This window comes from Lithobates pipiens, unplaced genomic scaffold (genome assembly GCF_037356315.1).
Source record: "Lithobates pipiens isolate NorthernLeopardFrog02 unplaced genomic scaffold, aLitPip1_a1.2 Scaffold_28, whole genome shotgun sequence".
In the NCBI taxonomy this organism is placed as follows: domain Eukaryota; kingdom Metazoa; phylum Chordata; class Amphibia; order Anura; family Ranidae; genus Lithobates; species Lithobates pipiens.
Genome location: NW_027507789.1, coordinates 50,966,741 through 50,978,848, shown reverse-complemented (window position 1 = coordinate 50,978,848; position 12,108 = coordinate 50,966,741). Strand labels below are relative to the sequence as shown.

The 12,108-nt window shown below is 49.8% G+C and overlaps 1 protein-coding gene across 3 annotated transcripts in view; it reads right to left on the bottom strand.

Moving 5' to 3' along the window:
* Positions 1-12,108, bottom strand: part of LOC143935377 (uncharacterized) — a 105,986-nt gene that overhangs the window by 14,549 nt on the left and 79,329 nt on the right. The window contains exon 1 of one of the 3 annotated variants that reach the window (XM_077459203.1): positions 9,082-9,271. The exons of the other annotated variants lie outside the window; for them this stretch is intronic. Within the exon in view, the coding sequence (XP_077315329.1) occupies positions 9,082-9,085 (4 nt within the window). The 5' untranslated portion in view covers positions 9,086-9,271. Of the gene's footprint in view, positions 1-9,081; positions 9,272-12,108 lie in introns of those variants that run through there. 3 annotated transcript variants of the gene reach the window in all.

Genomic DNA, 12,108 nt, shown 5'->3' with positions numbered 1-12,108 from the left:
TTATAAGGACTGGTAACTTGGTATAGGGTGCTACGGTACATAGGCCTGAGTGCGTTACAGTCTGCTGTTCTGTAAGGACCGCTATCGGTCCACAATACATAGGGTTGCCGTGCACTACTGCTGACCGCTGCCCTATACTGCAGCAGTCCTTCATTGGTATAGGGACTGACGTACAGTCTGCTAATCACTAACACACAACCTGCTTGGTCCACAAAAGTTCTTATAAGGACTGGTAACTTGGTATAGGGTGCTACGGTACATAGGCCTGAGTGCGTTACAGTCTGCTGTTCTGTAAGGACCGCTATCGGTCCACAATACATAGGGTTGCCGTGCACTACTGCTGACCGCTGCCCTATACTGCAGCAGTCCTTCAGCGGTATAGGGACTGACGCACAGTCTGCTAAACACTAACACACAACCTGCTTGGTCCACAAAAGTTCTTATAAGGACTGGTAACTTGGTATAGGGTGCTACGGTACATAGGCCTGAGTGCAGTACAGTCTGCTGTTCTGTAAGGACCGCTATCGGTCCACAATACATAGGGTTGCCGTGCACTACTGCTGACCGCTGCCCTATACTGCAGCAGTCCTTCATTGGTATAGGGACTGACGTACAGTCTGCTAATCACTAACACACAACCTGCTTGTTCCACAAAAGTTCTTATAAGGACTGGTAACTTGGTATAGGGTGCTACGGTACATAGGCTTGAGTGCGGTACAGTCTGCTGTTCTGTAAGGACCGCTATCGGTCCACAATAGATAGGGTTGACGTGCACCACTGCTGACCGCTGCCCTATACTGCAGCAGTCCTTCAGCGGTATAGGGACTGACGTACAGTCTGCTAAACACTAATACACAACCTGCTTGGTCCACAAAAGTTCTTATAAGGACTGGTAACTTGGTATAGGGTGCTACGGTACATAGGCTTGAGTGCGGTACAGTCTGCTGTTCTGTAAGGACCGCTATCGGTCCACAATACATAGGGTTGCCGTGCACTACTGCTGACCGCTGCCCTATACTGCAGCAGTCCTTCAGCGGTATAGGGACTGACGCACAGTCTGCTAAACACTAACACACAACCTGCTTGGTCCACAAAAGTTTTTATAAGGACTGGTAACTTGGTATAGGGTGCTACGGTACATAGGCCTGAGTGCAGTACAGTCTGCTGTTCTGTAAGGACCGCTATCGGTCCACAATACATAGGGTTGCCGTGCACTACTGCTGACCGCTGCCCTATACTGCAGCAGTCCTTCATTGGTATAGGGACTGACGTACAGTCTGCTAATCACTAACACACAACCTGCTTGGTCCACAAAAGTTCTTATAAGGACTGGTAACTTGGTATAGGGTGCTACGGTACATAGGCCTGAGTGCGTTACAGTCTGCTGTTCTGTAAGGACCGCTATCGGTCCACAATACATAGGGTTGCCGTGCACTACTGCTGACCGCTGCCCTATACTGCAGCAGTCCTTCATTGGTATAGGGACTGACGTACAGTCTGCTAATCACTAACACACAACCTGCTTGTTCCACAAAAGTTCTTATAAGGACTGGTAACTTGGTATAGGGTGCTACGGTACATAGGCCTGAGTGCGTTACAGTCTGCTGTTCTGTAAGGACCGCTATCGGTCCACAATACATAGGGTTGCCGTGCACTACTGCTGACCGCTGCCCTATACTGCAGCAGTCCTTCATTGGTATAGGGACTGACGTACAGTCTGCTAATCACTAACACACAACCTGCTTGGTCCACAAAAGTTCTTATAAGGACTGGTAACTTGGTATAGGGTGCTACGGTACATAGGCTTGAGTGCGGTACAGTCTGCTGTTCTGTAAGGACCGCTATCGGTCCACAATAGATAGGGTTGACGTGCACCACTGCTGACCGCTGCCCTATACTGCAGCAGTCCTTCAGCGGTATAGGGACTGACGCACAGTCTGCTAAACACTAACACACAACCTGCTTGGTCCACAAAAGTTTTTATAAGGACTGGTAACTTGGTATAGGGTGCTACGGTACATAGGCCTGAGTGCGTTACAGTCTGCTGTTCTGTAAGGACCGCTATCGGTCCACAATACATAGGGTTGCCGTGCACTACTGCTGACCGCTGCCCTATACTGCAGCAGTCCTTCATTGGTATAGGGACTGACGTACAGTCTGCTAATCACTAACACACAACCTGCTTGGTCCACAAAAGTTCTTATAAGGACTGGTAACTTGGTATAGGGTGCTACGGTACATAGGCCTGAGTGCGTTACAGTCTGCTGTTCTGTAAGGACCGCTATCGGTCCACAATACATAGGGTTGCCGTGCACTACTGCTGACCGCTGCCCTATACTGCAGCAGTCCTTCAGCGGTATAGGGACTGACGCACAGTCTGCTAAACACTAACACACAACCTGCTTGGTCCACAAAAGTTCTTATAAGGACTGGTAACTTGGTATAGGGTGCTACGGTACATAGGCCTGAGTGCAGTACAGTCTGCTGTTCTGTAAGGACCGCTATCGGTCCACAATACATAGGGTTGCCGTGCACTACTGCTGACCGCTGCCCTATACTGCAGCAGTCCTTCATTGGTATAGGGACTGACGTACAGTCTGCTAATCACTAACACACAACCTGCTTGTTCCACAAAAGTTCTTATAAGGACTGGTAACTTGGTATAGGGTGCTACGGTACATAGGCTTGAGTGCGGTACAGTCTGCTGTTCTGTAAGGACCGCTATCGGTCCACAATAGATAGGGTTGACGTGCACCACTGCTGACCGCTGCCCTATACTGCAGCAGTCCTTCAGCGGTATAGGGACTGACGTACAGTCTGCTAAACACTAATACACAACCTGCTTGGTCCACAAAAGTTCTTATAAGGACTGGTAACTTGGTATAGGGTGCTACGGTACATAGGCTTGAGTGCGGTACAGTCTGCTGTTCTGTAAGGACCGCTATCGGTCCACAATACATAGGGTTGCCGTGCACTACTGCTGACCGCTGCCCTATACTGCAGCAGTCCTTCATTGGTATAGGGACTGACGTACAGTCTGCTAATCACTAACACACAACCTGCTTGGTCCACAAAAGTTCTTATAAGGACTGGTAACTTGGTATAGGGTGCTACGGTACATAGGCCTGAGTGCGTTACAGTCTGCTGTTCTGTAAGGACCGCTATCGGTCCACAATACATAGGGTTGCCGTGCACTACTGCTGACCGCTGCCCTATACTGCAGCAGTCCTTCAGCGGTATAGGGACTGACGCACAGTCTGCTAAACACTAACACACAACCTGCTTGGTCCACAAAAGTTCTTATAAGGACTGGTAACTTGGTATAGGGTGCTACGGTACATAGGCTTGAGTGCGGTACAGTCTGCTGTTCTGTAAGGACCGCTATCGGTCCACAATAGATAGGGTTGACGTGCACCACTGCTGACCGCTGCCCTATACTGCAGCAGTCCTTCAGCGGTATAGGGACTGACGTACAGTCTGCTAAACACTAATACACAACCTGCTTGGTCCACAAAAGTTCTTATAAGGACTGGTAACTTGGTATAGGGTGCTACGGTACATAGGCTTGAGTGCGGTACAGTCTGCTGTTCTGTAAGGACCGCTATAGGTCCACAATAGATAGGGTTGACGTGCACCACTGCTGACCGCTCACCTATACTGCAGCAGTCCTTCAGCGGTATAGGGACTAAGAGTTTTGTCACAGGGTCATTTAAAAAATGACATGCAGAGGAAGAGGCAGGCCCTTCCGCAGGGGTGGTAGGGGTAGGGCAGGAGCAACAGGCTTGAGCCAAAGTGGGAAGTTGCAGAAGGTGCGTTCAATTACTTTAAAGGATGCACCAGACTTGGTTGAGTGGCTCGCTCAGCCTTACTCTTCTGCACCCTCCTCATCCTCTCGATCTGCACCCTCTTCTTCACTCTCTGCTATGTGCACCCCCAAAGACACTACCACCAACAACACGACCACCACCACCACCACCACATACCTTCCGCTTGAGTCACTGGAATTATTTTCCGATCCATATCAAGAGGACATTTCTGATGCGCAGCCACTCTTGGTATTGGATCAGGAAGAGGAGGTAGCAACAAGCGCTACTCAGCAGTCTGACGCCAGTACCCAGATCAGCCCAAGGAGGAGGTTGGTCCCCGGTGTTGCTGCCTACTCTACTTATAGCGGTGGGGAAGGTGACGTTGATGATGACGTGTCTAGTGATGTCACGTGGGTGCCCACAAGAGAGGAAGAGGAGGGGAGTTCAGAGGGAGATATGGACCAGCAGATAGGGAGGAGAAGCAGCAATGACTTACATTGCACAGCAGGGACAAAGCAGACTGCAAATGTATCAGGAGCGAGTCATCGACCATGTACGGTCACATCTGGCGCTCCCAGGACACCGGCACATGGCTCCGCAGTGTGGGCTTTTTTTAACGTGTCCGCTGCTGACAATAGCGTTGCCATCTGCAATCTTTGCAGTCAACGCGTTAGTCGCGGTAAGCCCAATACTCACCTAGGGACGACCGCCTTAAGAAGGCACATGAGCAGCCATCACCGAGCCCAGTGGGAGCAACGGAACACACAAAGCCACACTGCAGGCTCTCACCGTCCAGCCTCGTCTTCTACTTCTCCTTCTCCTCTCTCCTCACAATTGTCCTCCACTCCACCTTCCATCACGCCAAGCTCACATTTTTCTGCAAAAAGGCAGGCTTCCGTGGGCCTAATGTTTGAGCGTAAAAAAATGATGACGCCGGATAACCCTCTTGCCCAACGGTTGGCGGCTGGCTTGTCAGAACTCATAGCCCGCCAACTACTGCCATATAAACTGGTGGACTCGGAGGCCTTTCGCAAATTTGTGGCCATTGGAACACCACAATGGAAGGTCCCAGGAAGGAAGTATTTCTCAGAGAAGGGCATCCCAGAGCTATATGGCCATGTTCAGCGGCAAGTGAATGTATCTCTGGCACACAGTGTCGGTGCCAAGATACATCTGACCACAGACACGTGGTCTAGCAAACACGGGCAGGGAAGGTATATCAGTTTTACTGCCCACTGGGTGAACCTTCTGACGGCCGTCAAGCATGTAACCCGTGGCACCCGTGTAGATTTGGTTTTACCGCCACGGATTGCATGCAGGCCTGACTCTTCTTCTCCTCCTCCTACTCCATCCTCCTCCCTCTCCTCCTCAGCTGCCTCCTCCTTTTCCGCTGCTAGCGTCTCTTCCACTGCACCGCCCAAGCTCCCCAGAACCTATTCCACATGCCAGGTGAGACGTTGCCATGCCGTGCTGCGTCTGTTGTGCCTGGAAGCAAAGAGCCACACTGGCCCGGCACTCCTTTCAGCTTTGCGTTCACAGGCAGATGAGTGGCTAACACCGCTCAATTTGACAGTTGGTAAAGTGGTGTGTGACAACGGTGCCAATCTGCTTAGCGCATTGAAACAGGGCAAAATCACGCACGTGCCGTGCATGGCACACGTCTTAAACTTGGTCGTGCAGCGATTCCTTGTCAAATACCCTGGGGTCCAGGACATCTTGCGGCAGGCAAGGAAAATCTCGGCCCATTTCAGAAGATCTTACACGGCCATGGCTCGCCTTGCTGACATTCAGCGGCGACACCATCTGCCGGTCAGACGTCTTATTTGCGATTGCCCGACGCGATGGAACTCAACCTTCTATATGCTTGATAGGCTGCTCCAGCAGAAACGTGCAGTTAACGTCTACCTGTATGAACTCTGCGAAAGAAACGGTTCTGGGGAGCTGGGTTTTTTTTCACCGCGCCAGTGGCTGCTCATGCGCGACACATGCAGACTTCTGCGGCCATTTGAGGAGATCACCAAACTGGTCAGTCGCAGCCATGGCGCCATCAGTGACATGGTACCTTATGCCTTCTTTCTGGAGCGTGCATTGCGTCGTGTCATTGATCAGGCTGTGGAGGAGCAGGAGCGGGAAGATGAGGAAGTCGCAATGCTGGATGAATTCCCAGGGGGGGCTACTCTATCTGAGACAAGTCAACAACAGGAGTCTGATGAGGAGTCAGAGGAGGATGGTGCCGGGGCGGATGAGCAGGAGCAAGAAGAGCATGCTTTAAACCTTTCTGGGATCCCTGTTGTGCGAGGATGGGGAGAGGAGAATGAAGAGGACGACATTATCCTGGATGATGAGCAGGAGCCAGGCCACCACACCGCTTCCACTTTAGTGCAAATGGGGGCCTTCATGCTCCAGTGTTTTAATAGGGACCCCCGTATAAAAAGCATGAGGGTCAAGGACCAGTACTGGGTGGCAACGTACTTAGACCCCCGGTACAAACACAAAATGGCGGAAATGTTACCGCCGTCGCAGAGGGCTGTCAGAATGCAGCACTTCCAGGCCTTGCTTCGAGAAATGCTGCATTCTGCTTTTGCGTGCGCTGGCAGAGGAGCAATTCCCACTCCCAGAGAAGGATTTGCGGGTACCAATCCAACAGCGCCTGCAAGAAGAGGCCGGTTTGAAGATGTGTTGGTGACTTCGGATATGAGGTCATTCTTTCAGCCGACCCATCGACAGGTGTCATCCGGATCCAGCATCAGGGAACGCCTAGACCGTCAGGTGTCCGACTACATTGGGTTAACGGCCGATGTGGACGCTCTGAGGAGTGATGAACCCCTAGACTACTGGGTGGGCAGGCTTGACCTCTGGCCAGAGCTTGCCCAATTTGCAATCGAACTGTTGGCTTGCCCCTCATCCAGTGTCCTGTCCGAAAGGACGTTCAGCGCAGCAGGGGGGATTGTGACCGATAAGCGTACTCGCCTAGCTCACCACAGTGTTAACTACCTCACATTTCTAAAAATGAATGAGGCATGGATCTCGGAGGAATTCAACACATGTGATCAGTAGACCATGTATATGTCTATAAACAATTTTTGGAATCAAGCACACAGACCTTCTTAATTCATTTGGCTCACTTCCCTGACCCAAAAAAGCACACCGTACTATATGCCCCTACCCTCCTCTTTGAAGAGGTTGAGCGGTGTCATATTTCTACTGGGGCTGCTTATTATGAGGGGTTCCCACCATCCCTGTGCTGTGCTGACTTCCTCCTGGGTGTTCTTATTATGAGGGGCTCCCACCATCCCTGTGCTGTGCTGACTTCCTCCTGGGGGTTCTTATTATGAGGGGATCACACCATCCCTGTGCTGTGCTGACTTCCTCCTGGGGCTGCTTACGGTGCTGCTGTCAGCGCTGTATGTCACGGAGCTGCTGTCAGCGCTGTATGTCACGGAGCTGCTGTCAGCGCTGTATGTCACGGAGCTGCTGTCAGCGCTGTATGTCACGGAGCTGCTGTCAGCGCTGTATGTCACGGAGCTGCTGTCAGCGCTGTATGTCACGGAGCTGCTGTCAGCGCTGTATGTCACGGAGCTGCTGTCAGCGCTGTATGTCACGGAGCTGCTGTCAGCGCTGTATGTCACGGAGCTGCTGTCAGCGCTGTATGTCACGGAGCTGCTGTCAGCGCTGTATGTCACGGTGCTGCTGTCAGCGCTGTATGTCACGGAGCTGCTGTCAGCGCTGTATGTCACGGAGCTGCTGTCAGTGCTGTATGTCACGGAGCTGCTGTCAGCGCTGTATGTCACGGAGCTGCTGTCAGCGCTGTATGTCACGGAGCTGCTGTCAGCGCTGTATGTCACGGTGCTGCTGTCAGCGCTGTATGTCACGGAGCTGCTGTCAGCGCTGTATGTCACGGAGCTGCTGTCAGCGCTGTATGTCACGGAGCTGCTGTCAGCGCTGTATGTCACGGAGCTGCTGTCAGCGCTGTATGTCACGGAGCTGCTGTCAGCGCTGTATGTCACGGAGCTGCTGTCAGCGCTGTATGTCACGGAGCTGCTGTCAGCGCTGTATGTCACGGAGCTGCTGTCAGCGCTGTATGTCACGGAGCTGCTGTCAGCGCTGTATGTCACGGAGCTGCTGTCAGCGCTGTATGTCACGGAGCTGCTGTCAGCGCTGTATGTCACGGAGCTGCTGTCAGCGCTGTATGTCACGGTGCTGCTGTCAGCGCTGTATGTCACGGAGCTGCTGTCAGCGCTGTATGTCACGGAGCTGCTGTCAGTGCTGTATGTCACGGAGCTGCTGTCAGCGCTGTATGTCACGGAGCTGCTGTCAGCGCTGTATGTCACGGAGCTGCTGTCAGCGCTGTATGTCACGGTGCTGCTGTCAGCGCTGTATGTCACGGAGCTGCTGTCAGCGCTGTATGTCACGGAGCTGCTGTCAGCGCTGTATGTCACGGAGCTGCTGTCAGCGCTGTATGTCACGGAGCTGCTGTCAGCGCTGTATGTCACGGAGCTGCTGTCAGCGCTGTATGTCACGGTGCTGATGTCAGTGCTCTGTATTACGGTGCTGCTGTCAGTGCTCTGTATCTCCTGCACCCTCTTGTTTGCCTACCCTGGTCCCTGACCTTCCCTCTCCTCCATTGCCTTCATTAGCTCCATAGTCCTGAATTGTCAGAACAATTTCCCAAATAAAAAAAAAATGCTTGTAGTTATCGATCCCAAATTCACCTCATACATGTATTATGCTATTGTCCAGGTGGTGGGACTACGTGCTACCCCCTAATAATTACCCCGTGGCCGCAAATTCGACCTAAAGGTTTGCGAAATTCGCCTCCCATTGAAGTCAATGGAGCCCGCGGCGAACGGTCGTTTTCGCGAACGTTTGTGTCCGTTCGCGTTTCGCGTTCGCGAAACGTCCCGTCGGAAGTTCGTCCATCACTACTAGACAACCAGCTCTTGGCCAAAGTGGATGAGACAATAAATAGGGGCGTATGAAATACGCTCCTAAAGATTGTTCCATTAATCTATGCATAGAGCTGCCTGCCAGAAATACATCATCAGTCAGGCTCAAACAAAGTTTGTAGGCAGAGTATAGGATGTTTCTCATAGAGAATCCATAGCTAATATGAGTTGAGGTTCTCCTGATTTATAACCTTACCTGGCCCTGAGGTAAAGAGAATTCAGATGAGTATTAGCTGAACAATTGCAAATTAGAAATGACCAACAAAAAAATCTTTGGGTAAATGCCCCCTCCCCCTGTTTTTACCATTCAAAAATAAGAAAACTCTTACACATTTTTTATTCAGCGGAATTCTCCATCACGTGACCTGCCATGGCTTCTCTACCAGGAGTGGAAACTGGTGATCCAGTGCTGAAGTCCAGGCACACTGCTGAGTAGTCCTGTTGCTACCCCTTGTCTTGATGTCATCATGCCTCGGCAGTTTTGTGGGATTTGTGAGGACCCTGCTGGACAGCCAATGGGAAATGTCCACGTCACCCAGGCAGCAACATGGCAGACCCAATAATGAAACTCGGACTCTGCAGTCCAGAAGAGAGAAAACATGGAACTTGGAAGTAGTAGTATTTTTTTTTTTAGATAAGGAGGGCGTAGGGGGTAAAGGGTAGGGTGGAGGTCCCTTGAACATGAGCTTAAAGTTCAGCTCTAGTCCAAACTGCACCACATTCAAGGACAATGTGTACTAAAAGTACAATTGTTCTTTAAATTGAAGTGCCATTTTTATTAACGTTTCATGCATTTCCTCAATATATTAAATTTATTTATGTTGCTCATTCCTACTTTTCACCTTCTCTTTTACGGTATTCCATCAGCAAGTGCAGATATCCCCACAGTCACCTTCCCATCACATCTCTGTGGTTGTGCAAAGGATAACTGTGGTTTTATATTAAATAAAGATTACAGATAATTGCATATAACACGATTTAAAACAAGCTATAAAATGTTGTAAAAACACCATTACTTACCACGCTTTCAATGTTTTATTTACAGTGCTATTCACACCACCCTAGGCGAAAGCAAAGTTTTCCTTTACATCACTTTCAAAAGAAAGTTGTCCAATATTTCAAATAATATGTATTTGGACAGGGACAGACTTGTGATGGATTGTGATTTACTGTAGAACCTCACTAACCCGCATTAGAGAATGTTTATGCATCATCAACAATTATTTATTTTGCCGTATGTTTCATAGTGGTTAAAAAAATAACAATGAGCTGTTAATATAATCACACAGATGACACGTATTCAGCAGGGCGTGGAAGCCTGAAAAGAAGATGAATATTTATAGGAGTTTTATTCAGAGCCCTCAGACAATGGAAAAGATTTTTGTTCCTATTATGATAGACTAATAATATGGTAAAATGTGTTTAGAGTAAGGCCGCGTACACACGCGGGGACTGTTCGCCCAACTTTGTCCGTCAAACAGTTTCAGCAAACAGTCCGCTCAAAATTAGCATGGACGGACATGGCCACACACGACGAACGAACAGTTTGCTGAAACCGTGCGCGATGACGTGAACGGCACGTACGACGGGACGAAAAATACGACGTCCTATACACTGCATTATAACTTTCGGCGTGTAAATCCTTTCTGAGCATGCGCGGAACTTAGTTTGACGAACAAGCCTACACACGAGGGGACTGTTCGCTGAAACAAAGTTTCAGCGGACAGTTTTTCGGAATTTCCGAAAAACCTTGTTCAGCGGACTGTTCGCTGAAACTGTCCGCTGAAAGCCCACACACGAGCGGACTGTCCGCCGAAACACTGTTCAGCGGACAAAGTTGGGCGAACAGTCCCCGCGTGTGTACGCGGCCTAAAAATAATGCAACGTGTGAGTTCTCAGCAGCTTAAAGAAGAATATTTTTATATTTACATCCAGTTTGGAACAATGTAACTATGTACAATATATACCATAGCTGTTGGATCTCCCTAGATACTGGAAATCAATGATGTAGATATGTAGACACCGCTACTCCAGTGATCTCCACTAGTTTCAGGATCCCGGGCCATTCGGCTGCCCAGCTGCATTGAGAACACAGGGAGTCAGCTGCTCAGCGCCATTCAGAGATCCCTTTGCATTTTCTGAATGCAAAGCATTCTTTGATTGCATGAAGTGGAGAACAAGACATCACCTCTCTGCCTCTCCACCTTGTCCAATCAGAGAACACTTTGTATTCATTGGGAAAATGCAAAGCAAACTCTGAATGGGGCCCGTGCTGAGTGGGCGATCTCCTGTATTCGCAATCTAGCAGAGAAGCTGTTCAGCACAGGTTCCAAAACATAGGCCTCATGTACACTGCTGCTGGTAAACGGAGCAGTTGGGCTTTTTTTTCAACTACTCCTGAACTCTCCTCTATGTTATCTTATCAGTACATGTACATGGGTTGGTTTATAGTAGTTTCTAGGCAGTTGCGTTAAGAGGCTTTTTTTGGAACCCAACAAAAATGCGTTTAGAAGCTGTGTTTAGAGGCATTTCAAATGCCAAACGCAGCTAGACGCACGTATAGCCGCATGTTTAGCTGAATTTCATTTACAGGCGTTTCTCATTTTTGGCTATTTAAAAAAAATTCTTTTTTTTTAAATGCTTCTAGATGCAAACGCGGCTAAATGTGACTAAACGCGGCATGTAAACGCGGCTATGCGGCCATTTTCAGATGCCGGTTTCTAGCTGTCAAGTTAAATCATTCAGGGGAGGTTGAACAATGTCCCGTGTACATGAAGCCTAAGACCCCTTTCACACCACACCGCCCATAGCGTGGGCGGTAAAATGCCGCCATTTTTAGCGGTGTTTTACCCCTGGATTTGCGGCGCATTTCGGCCGCTAGCGGGGCACTTTTACCCCCTGCTAGCAGCCGAGAAAGGGTTAAAACCGCCGGCAATACGCCGCAATAGCGGCGTTTTGCCAGCGGTATTACAGCGAGGACCCATTGATTTCCATGGGGAGCAGCGATGGAGGAGCGGTAAACACACCGCTCCTTCACCGCTCCAAAGAAGCTGCTGGCAGGACTTTTCCCTGACGTCCTGCCAGCGCACCGCTGTAGTGTGAAAGCCTCGGGCTTTCACACTGCAGACAATGGTGCAGCTTTTTTTGGGCGGATTGCAGGCGCTATTTCTAACGCTATAGCGCCTGCAAAACGCCCTGGTGTGAAAGGGGTCTAAGTGAAGATAACTGGAGTGGAATTGTCTACTACAGTGATTTCCAGCTTCCAGGGGATCCCACAGCTATGATATATCCATAGTTACATTGGTCCAAGCTGGATCAGTATAACTAGTAAAAATATCCATACCTGGAATTCTTCT